This window comes from Esox lucius, chromosome 11, assembly GCF_011004845.1.
Source record: "Esox lucius isolate fEsoLuc1 chromosome 11, fEsoLuc1.pri, whole genome shotgun sequence".
Classification (NCBI taxonomy): domain Eukaryota; kingdom Metazoa; phylum Chordata; class Actinopteri; order Esociformes; family Esocidae; genus Esox; species Esox lucius.
This window is the reverse complement of record NC_047579.1, coordinates 50,732,614-50,749,213: the sequence shown is the minus strand read 5'-3', so window position 1 is coordinate 50,749,213 and position 16,600 is coordinate 50,732,614. Positions and strand designations below refer to the sequence as shown.

At 43.7% G+C, this 16,600-nt stretch overlaps 1 protein-coding gene across 3 annotated transcripts; it reads left to right on the top strand.

Annotated features, from left to right (window-relative positions):
• Positions 1-3,273: 3,273 nt before the first annotated feature.
• On the top strand, positions 3,274-15,839 carry hook2 (hook microtubule-tethering protein 2). Of its 3 annotated transcripts, XM_010901015.5 has the most exons (23): positions 3,277-3,490; positions 4,338-4,420; positions 6,755-6,827; positions 6,915-6,965; positions 7,177-7,309; positions 7,711-7,778; positions 8,026-8,088; positions 8,237-8,317; positions 9,403-9,566; positions 9,645-9,785; positions 9,887-10,088; positions 10,186-10,296; positions 10,445-10,532; positions 10,637-10,682; positions 10,983-11,120; positions 11,588-11,675; positions 12,274-12,279; positions 12,400-12,434; positions 12,901-12,983; positions 13,085-13,188; positions 13,288-13,395; positions 13,478-13,549; positions 13,696-15,839. In XM_010901015.5, exons 1-23 carry the CDS (start codon positions 3,446-3,448, stop codon positions 13,825-13,827), a joined length of 2,115 nt encoding a protein of 704 aa, XP_010899317.2. In that variant the 5' UTR covers positions 3,277-3,445; the 3' UTR covers positions 13,828-15,839. The 3 variants fall into 3 exon arrangements, with proteins under 3 accessions (XP_010899318.2, XP_010899317.2, XP_019906655.2); XM_010901016.4 differs by lacking the exon at positions 12,274-12,279 and having other exon boundaries at positions 3,274-3,490; XM_020051096.2 differs by lacking the exons at positions 3,277-3,490; positions 4,338-4,420; positions 6,755-6,827; positions 6,915-6,965 and having other exon boundaries at positions 7,233-7,309; positions 7,677-7,778.
• Positions 15,840-16,600: the final 761 nt, after the last annotated feature.

The following is a 16,600-nucleotide window of genomic DNA, read 5'->3' as shown; positions in this document are numbered from 1 at the left end:
TGTACCTGGCAAAATAAGGGTTACAATATTTTTCTGACAAAAGCACCCACATATTTTCTGTTTGTTCAGTAAAAAACTATTTGAAAGAATATTAGGTAACAATTAACATATAATAATATTGCCATAAAACTGCCTTGACACATACGTAACCTTGTTAATACATATATTGTTCATTTATGACACTACATAAACGTTTCATAACCCACGTAAACCATTACTTGGAAATAAACTAAACTAAAATATGAACATAACATGTAACAATTTCAGTGATTTTACTGAGTTACAATTCATATAAGCAAATAAGCCAATTCAAATATATATTAGGCTAATTAGTCCCTAATATATAGATTTCACCCATGAGTGGGAATACAGATGTGTATATGGAAGGTTACCCCATTTTGTGTTGAAACATGCACCTGTGACAATTAACCATTCAATCACCTACAAGACCTCTGTCTGAAAGTAAATGCAGAATTAGTATCTTGTTCGACAACATGGGAGCCTTCACCCCCGCTATCAGATATGCCCTAGAGGCAGAGGGGGTCGATACCATTAGGCAAGGTAGGCAGCCACATGTGGCCTCAGAAGGCTTAGGGCCCCATGAAAATTCTAACTGAAATAGAAATTAAAATATAATACATTATATTTTGTAATAATTCTTGTCTTAAAATCTGATTGTGTTGCTTAAAATTATTAAATTAAATCATGCCTTCTAATACAGTTGTGCTCATAAGTTTGCATAGCCTGGCAGAAATTGTGAAATGCTGGCACTGATTTTAAAAATATGACTGATCATGCAAAATACTGTCTTTTATTTAAGGATAGTGATCATATGAAGCCATTTATTATCACAGTTGTTTGGCTCCTTTTTAAATAATAATGATAACAGAAATAACCCAAATGGCCCTGATCAAAAGTTTACATAACCTTGAATGTTTGGCCTTGTTACAGACACACAATGTGACACGCTTTTTTAATTGCAATTAGTGTCTGTGTATAAATAGTCAATGGGTTTGTTAGCTCTCAAGTGGATGCACTGAGCAGGCTAAAAACTGAGCAATGGGGAGCAGAAAAGAACTGTCAAAAGACCTGCAAAACAAGGTAATGCAACTTTATAAAGATGGAAAATGATATACAATTATATCCAAAGCCTTGCAAATGCCAGTCAATACTGCTCAATCACTTTTAAGAAGTGGAAAATTCAGGGATCTCTTGATACCAAGCCAAGGTCAGGTAGGCCAAAAAAAGATTTCAGCCAAAACTGCCAGAATTGTTCGGGATACAAAGAAATACCCACAGATAACCACAGGGGAAATACAGGCTGCTCTGGAAAAAGACGGTGTGGTTGTTTCAAAAATGAGCTGCATGGTCAAGTTGCCAGAAAGAAGCCTTTACTGCGCCAATGCCACAAAAAAGCCTGGTTGCAATATGCCCGACAACACCATGACAAGCCTCACAGCTTCTGGCACTGTTATTTGGAGTGACGAGACCAAAATAGAACTTTATGGTCACAACCATAGGCGCAATGTTTGGAGAGGGATCAAGAAGGCCTATAGTGAACAGAATACCATCCCCACTGTGAAGCATGGTGGTGGCTCACTGGTGTTTTGGGGGTGTGTGAGCTCTAAAGGCACAGGGAATCTTGTGAAAATTTATGGCAAGATGAATGCAGCATGTTATCTGAAAATACTGGCAGACAATTTGCATTCTTCCGCACTAAAGCTGCGTATGGAATGCTCTTGGTCTTTCCTACACGACAATGACCCTAAGCACAAGGCCAAGTTGTCCCTCCAGTGGTTACAGCAGAAAAAGTTGAAGGTTCTGGAGTGGCCATCACAGCCTCCTGACCATAATATCATCGAGCCACTCTGGGGAGATTTCAAACGTCCGGTTCAAGCAAGTCGACCAAAGACTTTGCATGACCTGGAGGCATTTTGCCAAGACAAATGGGCAGCTATACCACCAGCAAGAATTCAGGGCCTCATAGACAACTATTACAAAAGACTGCACGCTGTCATTGATGCTAAAGGGAGGAACACAGTATTAAGAACTAAGGGTATGTGGACTTTTGAACAGTGGTCTTTTTCTTTCTTTGTTGCCATGTTTTGTTTTATGACTGTGCCATAAGGAAGGAGAGAAATGGCATGAGTGTCCATCAGGGTTATAGCTTTGTGGCTGCAGCTACTACTTGTGTCATAAATGTGAATAGCTTAGCGACTACAGCTATTACTTACTGAATATGACTGTCTGACAGTCACATAAGAAAGCGCTATCCCTGACTTGGACCATCACGAATGGCCACCAGACAGAGGTTAAGAAGACCTCATGTCATTCTTCTAACGTCACACAGGCTGATTATAATGACGCAAATGTTGATTATGATGGTGATTGCAACAGTGCTACTGATCACAAATGAAAGATATTGTCTCTCCAAGACAGTTCTGACAGTGTAGTGACACTGAATATAACGTCTGTTCCAGGTATTTGTGGCCCACCCAGCTGACAGATAAGGAAAGGTGCAGGATAGTTAGAAAAGGCAGGTATATGAATGTACTTGATGATTAAGAAACTGTACACTTGGACAGAATGGTTAAATGCTTTGTGCTTCACTGTAGTCGTAGGCTATAGGGCGGTGTACCCTTCAGATAATCATTTTTAAACTAACTGATTTACTCTACTGAAAGGGGCAGCAATGCAAGTGTCTTTGGAAGTGGCAGTTCCATTCAACAAGAAAGCAAGTATGTTCAAAATGTTGCCGGAGTGGCTTTCATAAAGACAATAAGGTAAAAAATAGATCATGTTGGGGCCTCAACTAGTCTCTGCCTAGGGCCCCCAAATCTAAAACCGCCTGAGATGAACAGAAAGGGCTGCTCTGTCACGTTGCACTCTAGCCACTCATTTTCGGTACGTCGGGCGCCTGCAAGTTCTACCGATGTTGTTGGCTCAGAAACGCGTTCTCCTCAGTGTGTGTGTACTGGCAATTCATTCCTGGGTGAGCAAGCAAAGTGATAGGAATCAGAACTGCTGATATAATCTCCACTGTCACGCGCCTGGATATAAACATCTCCCACACTGCCATGTGCCTTCCTTTAAAAATAAACTGAATAAGATGTTCACATAACTGCACCATCTGAATCTCCCAAATCAATCGTAATGTGTATTTAGTATTTCATTATATGTTTCAATTAGTCTATTCCTCGTACATGGTGTTTATTTGTTTAAACTGTTGCCGTGACAATGTTCTTAATACGGAGGCCCACTGGGACGTTTGCTAGCCGAAACGCGAAACTCAAGCTACTAGTGTCGCCCGAACGTAGCCAAGCAAACAGGAGGCCAAGCCAAGGTTGTCTGACGCGAAAGTGCTTAGCTTGAGTGCAAGCTAGAAACTAAATTTAAAGTCCCCCAGGTGTTTACTGCTAACCGCAGAATCGGCATACAAAACAAAATGAGTCTGGATAAAGCAGACCTATGCGATTCATTACTAAATTGGGTAAGTTTTACGGAAGTTAATGTATGTATATATGATCGCTAACTAACTAGCAAACCTAGTCAGTACCGTAGGCTAGCTAGTTAACGTTAAATTGACATCTAACATAATGTTAGTTCAACCGTACCCGGTCATCCGCCAAACCTCTCCCTATCCGACATGTAGATATAACAGATTTTTTTTTTTACATTAATATAATGTAGACACTTAACTCTACTGCTTGGAACCGAAGCAAGTTAAATGTTAGCTAGTTGTGCAGTGTTGTTACGTTAGAGTGCTAAGCTAGTTAGCCATCAAAAATGGTCAGAACACGTAGGCTATAGTAGCTTCGAGGACAAACTCCATAGTTGCTGAACAGCAGATGAGTTAGCCACATGCTATCTTACGCAATTAGTACAAAGTTCTAGCACCAGTAGTACTAGAAACAAGCTAAAGTCACTCACCTCGTTACGTGTAAAGTATAGAGAGTCGTTTTTGACAACCAGCCAAACAGTGTTGTTCAAATCTTTGATACAAACCAAAAATTAGTAAGCTGGAAATGTGGAACCTTACTGTACAAGCAACTGATCTTGTCAGCTAAGGGACCACCTGAGGTCTGTCATTAGGAGTTAGCAAACACGTCATTACTAACCATTCAGAAGTAGTATGATATTTCTAAAGGCCACATTTAAGAATCAATCAAATGTATATGTCCCTTTTTTATGATGATTTTTATTTATTTTTTTCAGCAGATTTAAATATTACAAAATGCCTACTTAAAACTTAGGAGAGCAAGCAATGCAGAGCCATTTGTTTTTACTTTAAATGAATTCTAACTAATTTTCTTATTTTCTTTGTCCAACCTTTCTAGCTACAGACATTTCAGCTGCCATCATGCACCAGCAAGCAGGACCTGACCAGTGGGGTGGCTATTGCACATGTTCTACACAGGATGTAAGGGCAGAACCTTTTTTGTGTTGGTGGGTTCGGTGGTAGTTGTTTGCTAAATTCAGTCAAGCAGGTAGAAATTAGACATTATTTGCAGAACCCAGTATTATGTCAATGTTGCTAATGGCAATAGTAAGAGGTTTGAGTCTATTCAAGTTATTCTCATTTGCTTATCTGTTAAAGACTGACATTTTGATTTAGTCCTTCAGTGAACTACTTTGAATTGGGCATATCAGAGTCAGTTTGGTCATATATGCAAAAGCCTTGTTGTAAAGTTGGAGGATGGGCTGTTACTCTGATTTGTATTCCTTTTACTGACAGGAAATAGGTGTACATTTCTCAGTGTCTTGTAGATTATGCATAGGTGTTAGTTTGTAAAAACAGATGTGTGTTTATGCAAGGGCTTCTCCATTTTAGGTCCAGATGACCTTCAGTGTCATGTGCTGTGGTATTTGTATGCCTTTTTGTCCACACAAACACTTTTTTGTGTCAAGCTGGGAACAAGCTGTACTTTATTTCCATCTGAAGGTTAATTGTATTGGGCCATAACAACAATTTGCCAACAGTGGCCTAGTTGTTGTGACATTTATTGCAATGATGACATCATGGCAGAGTTGTAGGGGTACTGCAATGAATCTGTAATTGTAGTTTACAGGTTAGAAATATACACTGAACAAAATTATATACGGAATACTTTTGTTTTTGCCCCCATTTATCATGAGCCGAACTCAAAGATCTAAGACTTTCTGTATGTACACAAAAGGCCTATTTCTCTCAAATATTGTTCACAAATCTGTCTTAATCTGTGTTAGTGAGCACTTCTCCTTTGCCGAGATAATCCATCCACCTCACAGGTGTGGCATACCAAGATGGTGATTAGACAGAATGATTATTGCACAGGTGTGCCTTAGGCTGGCCACAATAAAAGGCCACTCTAAAATGTGCAGTTCCATCATACAGCACAATGCAACCGATGTCGCAAGTTTTGAGGGAGCGTGCAATTGGCATGCTGACTGCAGGAATGTCCACCAGAGCTGTTGCCCGTGAATTGAATGTTAATTTCTCTACCATAAGCCGTCTCCAAAGGTGTTTCAGAGAATTTGGCAATACATCCAACCGGCCTCACAACCGCAGACCACGTGTAACCACACCAGCCCAGGACCTCCACATCCAGCATCTTCACCTCCAAGATCGTCTGAGACCAGCCACCCGGACAGCTGCTGCAACAATCGGTTTGCATAACCAAAGAATTTCTGCACAAACTGTCAGAAACCGTCTCAGGGAAGGTCATCTGCATGTTGGTCATCCTCATCGGGGTCTCGACCTGACTGCAGTTTGTCGTCGTAACCGACTTTAGTGGGCAAATGCTCACATTTGATGGCGTCTGGCACTTTGGAGAGCTGTTCTCTTCATGGATGAATCCTGGTTTTCACTGTACAGGGCAGATGGCAGACAGCGTGTATGGCTTAGTGAGGGTGAGCGGTTTGCTGATGTCAACATTGTGGATTGAGTGGCCCATGGTGGCGGTGGGGTTATGGTATGGATAGGTGTGTATTATGGACAACGAACACAGCTGCATTTTATTGATGGCATTTTGAATGCACAGAGATACTGTGACGAGATCCTGAGGCCCATTGTTGTGCCATTCATCCATGACCATCACCTCATGTTGCAGCATGATAATGCACAGCCCCATGTTGCAATAATCTGTACACAATTCCTGGAAGCTGAACACATCCCAGCATAGCCAGCATACTCACCAGACATGTCACCCATTGAGCATGTTTGGGTTGTGCTGGATTGGCGTATACAACAGCGTGTTCCAGGTCCTGCCAATATCCAGCGACATCGTAAAGCCATTGAAGAGGAGTGGACCAACATTCCACAGGCCACAATCAACAACCTGATCAACTCTATGCGAAGGAGATGTTTTGCACTGCGTGAGGCAAATGGTGGTCACACCAGATACTGACTGGTTTTCGGGCCCCCAGACCCCCCCAAATACAGTGAAACTGCACATTTTAGAGTGGCCTTTTATTGTGGCCAGCCTAAGGCACACCTGTGCAATAATCATGCTGTCTAATCAGCATCTTGATATGCCACACCTGTGAGGTGGATGGATTATCTCGGCAAAGGGGAAGGGCTCACTAACACAGATTTACACAGATTTGTGAACAACATTTGAGAGAAATAGGCCTTTTGTGTACATACAGAAAGTCTTAGATCTTTGAGTTCGGCTCATGATAAATGGGGGCAAAAACAAAAGTATTCAGTTACAATTTTGTTCAGTGTACTTACCGCGTATGTCCCTAGAATATTTTATGCATTTCCTGTTAACAGAGATCCCACCTGGTTTAATGAGGTGTGGCTGAGCAGGATCAAGGAGGATCATGGAGCCAACTGGCGTCTCAAGGTACGCTAGTCAGGCCACTGAATATCCGCGTGTCTCATGGCACATATGCAAACAATTCTTCGGCTCATTGGTTTCCTGTCCGTGCAGGTCAGCAACCTGAAGAAGATTCTCCAGAGTATGCTTGAGTACTACCATGATGTGAGTTGGTGGTCAGACGGAGTAGATGAACACTAAATGCACTTCTCCTGCCTTTCCTCTATAAGCTCTATCTGCCTTCTCGACGTTTACTCTGCTTTTAATGTTTTTATTTGAAAAATGTTAAAAAAAATTTGGACCATTTGAAATAGAATTGCAGAGGACCTTCTGTATATTTTCTCACAGTCATACTAGTCTCCCTCCGTCTGAACAGGTGCTTGGCCACCAGGTAGCAGACAAACACCTTCCGGATATCTGTCTAATTGGGGAGTTTGAGGATGTGACTGAGCTGGGCAAGCTGGTGCAGCTGGTGCTTGGCTGTGCGGTCAGCTGTGAGAAGAAGCAAGGTGAGCTGACTGGACTAGAGCAGGAGGCCCTGCTGGGACCGGAAACCACCCAGGATTAACTGAAGTCGAATCATGTGACCCATGAAAATGATTGTCTTTAATGAACCACATGTTGAGGCCTTGACCTTATTGTCACATGACTCTTCATAGACTTTGCCTTCACTGGGTTGTTACTACAAAAATCCTACCTTTTTATGTAGACTGTCTTTTAAAACAGTTTTTATCCCAATGTGATCCTCATAAGATCCGATATGGGCCGTTGAATCTGATATGTGAATGAAGAAGGACCAATTGTTTCACAGTGTGTAAAGACTTGTGCTTAACAATGTCCCATGTACACCTGACCTACAGTCCTTATTATTGACAGGACTGAATATCACAGATTCTCTATTTTGTCATAGAGCAAATTTGTCAGATTATGACCCTGGAGGAGTCTGTCCAGCATGTTGTCATGACAGCCATACAGGAGGTGAGTGGACTTCTCTGGGTTTTCTGTCGTTGTCGATCTGTCTATCATTTGAGATTGCACCTGAAAACGGCAGGCTTTGGTCCGTGAAACCTTTTTAGTATTTAGCAGTAAAACACACTATAAAACAAGCAATAGCTCACTTATTGTTGTCCTCCTTTCCTTTATAAAGGCATTATGTTTCACCATGTGATCTCTGGTTCTGGTGGTTGAAATAGCCACTGACTGTTGTTTTATGGTTTTGATGTAGCTCCTAGCTAAAGAGCCAACTGATCCAGCAAGCTCAGAGACCTACGGTGACTTTGACCATCAGGTAAAACCTTTTTACTTGGCTTCTCTCAACGCATTGCACTTTCCCCACCAAGTTGTTTTTGGAATTGTCCATGCCGCTGTCTCATTAACACAAGCCCGTGTGTGGCCTCTCCCTCTCTATACACCCACTCTGCTCTCTGTGTCTCCAGTCAAGGAAGTATTATTTCCTCAGTGAAGAAGTGGAGGCGAAGGAGGACCAGGGCCAGCGCTGTCAGGATATTGAGCGCCAGGTGGGCAGAGAGGAGCTGTTTAGTTAGCCAGCATGCTGAGTGTGTCCAGCTCTGGGCCGTGTGTTGAGTGACCCCTATTGATTAGCTTGGCTGTGGGTTGTTGTTCACTGACTGGCTCCCCCTGTTGGTTTTTGGTTAACATAACTTGATATGTGCTGCCAATGCTGCCTCTGACCAACCGATTGGATGGAAATATTCAGTTGTTCATTTCAACAGTTAAACTGTATTACATTGAATCTATGTGCAGTTGTCACTGCTTTATGTAGACGGCTAAATGTTAATATGTGGACATGTTCAACGCAGGCGCCATTTTTCTGTTGTTTTTGGAGTTAGTCACTTGCATCCTGGTAAGACTAAAACAAGCCATTTGTTCTTGAAGTTCAGTGTAGGGTTTGCTGTGAGCACTAGAGAGATGTCTCCCAGGTAAGTAACAGACTCCGTCTTTTAATATTGGAATGCCCGCTTGCCTAACCCCACACACATGTTCAGGGTGGATGTTTTCCCCAAAACAACCAAACAACCTTTCTAGTATGATAACCCCAAGGATATTCCCCCTTTATCCTCAAGCCTCTGGAGCTTGACTTTCTGTTACAGTCTGACCACGTGTCAGACTTCTCTTCTTCCATTCGTCCGTGTCATCAGTGCTTGGGCTGTCAGCCTAAGGGGTAATGCTAACAGTTACTCCAATGAGAAAGTGGCCCACCATCCTGAGACCATAACAGACCAGCTGACTAACTGTGCTCTGATGTTTGTGCATGTCAAGTCTCCGCCTAAGCTCACAGAAAAACAACGCATGTGTTGCAAGAAATGTGGTGTCTTGCTGGATATGTGAGTGTGACATTTGCTTTCCCACTTGTGGAGTGTCTTTTTTTTGTGTTCAGCATAAATGTGAGGTTTGTCGGCTGTGTTCAGCATACTAAAGAGTATGTGAGCTTTTTTTTTTAAATGCCACTCAGCACTTTCTATGTCTCAATGTGTGACTTTGTTAATTTGTCTGTTGGCCTCCTCCCACTCCTTGTCTTGCTTCCATTCCACGTTGGGTCCTGCTCTCTCTTCTTGTGACTCTGTGTCTGCCTGGTCCTCAGTTGGCCGTGGCCTTGGAGGAGAAGTCCTCTCTTCTGGTGGAGATTCGTTCCCTGAAGGAGAAACTCAGCCGCTGTGACACTCAGGACGCCTCCACCACCATCACTGGCAAGAAGCTGCTGCTGCTGCAGAGCCAGATGGAGCAGTTACAGGAGGAGAACTACAGGTCACATACTTCCCAAACCCCGTCTACTCCGCCAGGACTTCCTTACTGTTTACTTATGACGGTGTGTTTGTGCTGCAGACTGGAGAACAGCAGAGACGACATGCGTGTGCGAGGGGAGGTTCTGGAGCGCGAGGTGGTGGAGCTCACTCACCGCAACGAGGAGCTGACCAGCCTGGCACAGGAGGCTCAGACCCTGAAAGACGAGATGGACATCCTCAGGTCAGAGCAGGGAACGGCCGTCTCTCCGTAGTCTGTTGTGGACTCCTCCTGCCCCGCTGTCCAAACCCTTTTCCCATCTCCTTCTGCCCCCCACCCCACAGGCACTCGTCTGACCGGGTGAGCCGCCTGGAGGCGATGGTGGATACGTATAAGCGGAAGCTGGAGGATTTGGGGGACCTGCGGCGACAGGTGCGTCTGCTGGAGGAACGCAACACTGTCTACATGCAGCGCACCTGTGAGCTGGAGGAGGAGCTACGGAGGGCCAACACGGTTCGCAGCCAACTGGACACCTACAAGAGACAGGTGAGTGGGCGCCAGAGGGTTGGCCAGGTGGATGCGAGGACGATTCGGGAGGCTACTGACTGATCCCTACGGGGGGCGTTCGGGTCTCTTCTGTCAGGTCCATGAGCTTCACGCTAAACACTCGTCGGAGGCCCTGAAGGCTGAGAAGTGGCAGTTTGAGTACAGGAACCTCCATGACAAGTACGATGCCCTGCTGAAGGAGAAAGAGGTGAGAAGCTCAAGGTCGACTGCTCTCCTGGCCAGGACGTGCTACACATAAGAGTGTGATGTCTGAGTATTAACGGATTTCCAACCTGTGGAAGTCTGAGGGACTCGCCTACAGTCTAATGCCGGTCTCATCCTACTGTGTCTCCCAGCGTTTGATTGCAGAGCGAGACACGCTGCGGGAAACCAATGACGAGCTCAGGTGTGCACAGGTCCAACAGAAGTACCTTAACGAGACGGGTGAGTCCAGTGGACGTGACGGACATCCTTGTCCTGTCGTTGCAGTTGATAAGACGAATGATCTCCGTTTCCAACATGCATCGTTTTCCCCCGAACTACTTCAGGTGCTGTGGGAAACCTGGCCTCAGAGATGATGCCTGCTGAGTTCAAGTACGTGCATTTAGTCATGTGGACAACTAACACATTGAAGCTATCTCACCTATCAACTGATAGCCAGCGGTCAGAAATCAGTAGCTCAGCAGTGTGCCAGCATAATCACTCTCAACTATAGTGGGCTGTGACAAATGGCGAACATTCCAACTTCTCAGCCACAGCCTATTTCGACAAGCAGAACATGCCGTTGCCTTCTTAAATAGAGGAGCTGTCGCTCGGCACATTCGTTATGCTAGCCGAGGTGGATTTGGGCGGTTGGGTGGATGTGCCGTGACAGCCTGCTGCCTTCCGCTACAGGGAGACGGTGATCCGTCTGCAGAGCGAGAACAAGATGCTGTGTGTCCAGGAGGAGAGTGACCGGCAGAAACTGGTGGAGGCCCACAGGGAGCTGGAGGAGTCCCAGCGGAGGCAACACACCCTGGAGACGCAGAACAGGTGTGTAGGTCAATAATGCGAAAAGGAGGAAACTGAAATGGTGTTTTTTGGTTTGACCTGAATGTATGACTCTTTGACCGCGTGGCTGAATGTATGACTCTTTGACCGCGTGGCTTACAGGATGAGTGATCCGTCTAAATGTCAGCTCGCCCTCTGACGGGGAGTGTTGTGTGGGCCGGAGTGGAGGATGGTCACAGTAAGGGGGACAGATTGTGTGGTGTGTGTGGGAGGTGGGCTGGCATCCTGAACAGCAGCGGGAGGGGGGGGGGGGGGTGTAGTGTAGTGTATCGAGCTGTGGAGGACGGCTGGAGTGGCTCGACATGCACCTGGACACAGCTGATGTGCCGCAATGTGACCTTGAACGCATCGCCAGACCCTCCAACTCTCACACATCACATGTCTGTCTTTGTTTTCTCCTTTCCCCCCCCACACTTCACCGCCTTCCACTTTCTGCCTGGTCTCTCCAGGTTGAGCCAGCAGCAGATCTCTGAGCTACGCTCCCATGTGGATGAACTCCAGAAAGCTCTACAGGAGCAGGGCAGCAAGACGGAAGATGTGAGTGGAGATGCTCCCCCCCCACGTCTTCTACAAAGACCTTAGTATACTGAAAATGAATAAGAATCATGAGTAGAAATGATCACTGTCTTTTGTTAGTTGCACTTTCTCTCCTCCATCCTCTCGTGCCTCCTTTTGTTAAAAGGCCGTAGTTGAACGTGGATGAAAATGTGCTTGTGTGATATCCGCTGGTCCTTTTCGTCGACCACTTTGGTTTCGTAGTCATGGGGGGGAGGGTGGAGGATGGATTTTTGCCCAGATAAGAAAAAAAATCATATGTGTTACAATCAGTTGCCGTCTGTGGGTCTTGGGTGAATTATGTCGAGTGGTAACTTCCAAGTCAACTGTCTTTGTTATATACTCATACAGTCCTTGAGAGCCATAGGAACTACTTGTTTTAATGATGTACGCTCTGTTCTAGTCATAACTGTGGACAGAAGCAGCTAGTCTTTGGCCCTTGAGGATTGTTGTGTCATAGCCTCCTCTCCCCTCCCTGGTATTTGTGTGGGAAATGTAACCCTGGTTTGCTGTGATGATTTACCACTAAAGCCTGCCCCTTTCTCCCCGTTTCCCCGCCGATCGACTTGGGGTCAATCAGGCCATCGTAAGTACGGCCCGTCCCTGCACGACTCTGATTTGACTTTGGACTCTGGAAATGGGGTTTTAAGTGGTTTGTTGTGTATTATTGGTTTGAATGTTGACTGGCTTCCTTTCTCCCGTTCAGTCGTCCTTATTGAAGAAGAAGCTTGAGGAGCACCTGTGAGTACTGTTTTCACTGATCTTAGACAGTACCCGGCAGCTGTAATGACAGTATTAGCATGGTTCTGTGGAATCTGAGCATTAACCATTACAATATGAATGTACATTTCATTGGAAGTGAATGTGCCTAGATAATGAGAACAACAGAAACCTTTCTGTTTAGATTATCTCTCTGTAGGTAGTGCTCTAAGGACAAGAATGTTTACGATGGCCATATGGCATGGGGGGTTGACTTCTAAAGACATGGTCTTAGTTAGAAACGCCCTTAATGTATAGGCTAGCTGGTAACCAACATTACAGTGAGAAGATAATGTAACGTTCACCGAATGACATCTGTGCTGTAATTTTCCAATAAACTTGAGCGAACTGATACGGGTTCTACATTATTTGACCACTATACGAAACCGCCGATTTCTAACAGTTCTGTGGGGCCTTGCTCCTCCATGTTGTTCCTCTGTCCTCCTAGGGAGAAGCTCCATGAGGCCCACTCAGACCTACAGAAGAAGAGGGAGGTCATTGATGACCTGGAGCCTAAAGTCGACTGCAACAGTAAGCAGACCCTTGGTGCCGAACTATCAAACAGTATTGATTTCAGAGAACATTCAAGCTCTAAAATTGACCCTTCATATCTCTGTTCAACCACTCCTCAGTGGCAAAGAAGATCGATGAGCTGCAGGAGATCCTGAAGAAAAAGGATGAGGACATGAAGCTAATGGAGGAGCACTATAAACGTTACGTGGAGAAGGCCAGGACGGTCAGTGAATGCTGAAGTCATCCATACAACACGACAGTGCCTGTTAGTTGCACGGCAGATCAGATGTCTTCACTGTGTTTGTGTGTGCGTATTGCGCAGGTGATTAAGAATCTGGACCCCAAGCAGCAGCCTCTGACAGTATCTCCTGACGTTCAGGCCCTTAAGAACCAGCTGAATGAGAGAGAAGTGAAGATCCAGTACCTGGAGGTAAGACCGCAACGCACAGTCTAAATGAAGGGTGCATTGCCTGACCATTTTTGTGCATGAACAACTCCTCCTCTGTGTGCAGCATGACTATGAGAAGAGCAGGTCCAGACATGAGCAGGAGGAGAAACTCATCATAAGTGCCTGGTATGACATGGTGAGTATGCAAGCCTCTTCTGTCTGTGGGCCTGATCTAAATAGTAGAAGGGAGTTATTGGCGTGCTGTGCATTGGTGTGACATGATTGGGTTTTCTTGGTAGTAAGATTTCAAGTGTCGTGTTTCTCTGTTGCTGTCCTTCCCAGGGTATGGCCCTGCATCAGAAGGTTGTCGGGGAACGGTCAGGTCCATCCAACCAGGCCCAGTCCTTCCTGGCTCAGCAGAGGCAGTCGACCCATGCCAAGAGAGGCCTGGCTGCCCGCCACCTGCCCAGATAAGACACAACATCCCTGTGGGATGACGAGGAGGGTAATGGACGCAAGACCGTGTCCAGGTGTTCGTGTCTTCAGTACTAATGGTCACTGGTGCCTCTATTGAAGGCGGTTACTCTGGGTTTTGGGGAAGACTGCTGCTGCCCCATGCTGGTCATTTCTGGCACAGCACTTTCTCAAGTGTCAAAGTGGCTGAGATACTACCTGCATGTTCAAGTGCATTCAAAGCTACCAGGCTCTTTGGAACTAATATGAGAACAATGTCTCAATAAGAGCTATAATGAAAGAAGATGAAGCAAATTCTGACCGGTTGAATCTTTCATGAATTTTCCTCTTGTTTTTTTTTTTTCTTTAATGCATTTTCCATTTTCTAAGGGTTTATATGACAATGTGATGAGAATCAATAGTTTGTAGGGGCCACAGTAATGACTTGGAAGGAAAGGGATGATGCTATTGATTTTGGTATGGGTCAATATCCTTATACTGTGAGGTGAGATGGAGTATAACTTTCCCTGGAATGTTGACATGGAAATAGTCATTAGAGATGTGTATTTGTTGGAATTGTGGAGACGTTGCGTATTTATTAATGTGCGTCTGCCTCCTTTGTGTATTATGTTTCATCTCTGGAAGATCTAAATGTCCATGGTAATAAGACTTGTCGTGCTTTCAAGCCCCGTAATTAGGAAGAAAGTCATGATCTCAGTTTATTTTCATGGATGTTTTTGTATTATGTCATTTACTCTCTTCATTTATTTATGTTTTACTTGATTTCTCTATTTTACTTTTTATTTTGCTAGTTAAGGTATGAATGTGTCTATACGTGAAGGATCTGAAGGGCAGGAAGAACAGCTTTCTGGTGTGTTTTATTCAAAATAAACCTCAGCATTGTCGTATTAGTCCATGTGGTGTAGTTATGTGCAGAAAGGTACATAGTGTACATTAAAGCACTCGTCCTCCCTTTTGCTCATGGTTCAGTGCCTGGTGTGAGACTAGAGGAAATGCCCCTGATATTTTTTAAGGACTGCACATTTTCTCAAATGACAGGAAAGTAGGTCTATGGTGTACACATGTAATGCAAGAAGTTTGGAACAAAATGGCCGATGTTGGGGGTGATGATTATGGAATGACAGTTTGAAGGTGTGTTCATACTGACTACTGAAAACGCTTTTGTTTCAGGATTTAATTGGGGAACACTCAGTGACTGGTTTCTTTTTTTGGGGGGACTAAAGTTGTTTAAGTTTTTAACTGTGATTTTAACTTAACCCCTCAAAAGTTAAACAGGGTGTTTTTTAAATAATTGTTATTCATTGCACACAACACTTTAAACTAATGTGAATGTAGGAAATGTTGGTGGTTGAGGACCAATCATTTTCTCAACTTATCATTGATTCCCATTTCAATTGATAATGCTGGAAAGAAAATGGTTTTTGAAGCTAAAAATGGTTATCAACATAAATTATTCTGTTCACTCATACTGGAATGTACCTAGCTAAGGGACAGAGCATTCTGTATTGTGTAATGTCTTCTTCATGAATGTTTGACATTTTTGACTGACATTTTTAAGATGAACCTGTAAGGGCAGCACATTATTTTGAATATTACATAGATCATATTACTTTTGAAGTGTCCACTTTAACATGCATTTCCTCTTCAGTACCTGATCTGTCTTATATGGGAGGAATGGCTCTCTAAGGCCTGAACCTAACCTTGTAGGTGTATAACTACCTGTGCAATGGTAAATGTATCAGTTAGGAAACCACGGCTTTGTGTGTACACTTGTTTTGATTCTTCTTTTTTTACTTTAAGTGGATGTTAATTTGGTGTTAAGACCCACAGTCTTTATGTATTGCATGCATTGTGTGAAGGGGTTTTGAATGTTTGTGTTTATCTTTTTCTTTATCATTGCATAGAATGTTATATAACAAATGAAGGTACATTATAGGAAGGTGTAGGTTTGTAGTCTAATCAGTTCTGCAATTTCTGCAGTGGAAATAAAATTGGGACTTGTGCTATCATAACTGTTTTGTTCATGAATTGCACTTTGACCACTTTATAATATTGCGACAATCCTCGCTTTGAGCCATGTTACAACTTCACACAATGAGAAAGACTTTACCTTATTTTACATAATGTGCATGACATTTCAGTTTTCAAAGGACTAACAGATCTTATTTTTATCGTATTTCCCAACATAAAACCAATGCCAATTTTTTTCAATAATTGATTTGAAGTTTAAGTATTTTAAAAACGAAATATCAAACCGAACCATATTTAAATTAAAATAATTTCTAATTTACTAATAAGAAAAAATTGGTCTTTGGCTTAAAGGGGCAGTATGGCTTCTGGTCAGTATGTTTGCTCTGTCTAGTTACCTCTTTTAGACACTCGCAGTACTCATCATGCAAGCAGCATTTCTGTGTAGGACCCGCTATGCCACCATCAAGGCAATGTTGTAGTCTGGAAAGTCCACCATTGTTAGAACCTCTTCTGTAGAAGCTACACGTCCAGTTACGTGCAGATTGGTCATCCTGTTCCAAAGGAGTAGAGATTTTGGTGTTTTTAAGAAAATTCTAAATGTCAGAGCTTTCTGCATAGTGGACTTGATGGGTCCTAGAGGCAAACTTATTTCTTTGTGTGGAGGCAGAGCTATGTACCAAACATTTAAAGTCTTAAGTCACACAGGTGGAGGGGTGTAAGATTTTGAAAATGTCACGGTATATTACTTGTTATAGCGCAATTGTGGGACGATAGTGTCATTTAAACTTTGTCCAAGAATAAC

Excerpts from the sequence above, each read along its gene's own strand:
- hook2 (XM_010901015.5), top strand. The coding sequence starts at position 3,446 with ATGAGTCTGGATAAAGCAGACCTATGCGATTCATTACTAAATTGG. Across the intron at positions 10,683-10,982 it reads ATGATGCCTGCTGAGTTCAA|GGAGACGGTGATCCGTCTGC; the intron begins GTACGTGCATTT and ends CTTCCGCTACAG. Across the intron at positions 11,121-11,587 it reads ACCCTGGAGACGCAGAACAG|GTTGAGCCAGCAGCAGATCT; the intron begins GTGTGTAGGTCA and ends TGGTCTCTCCAG.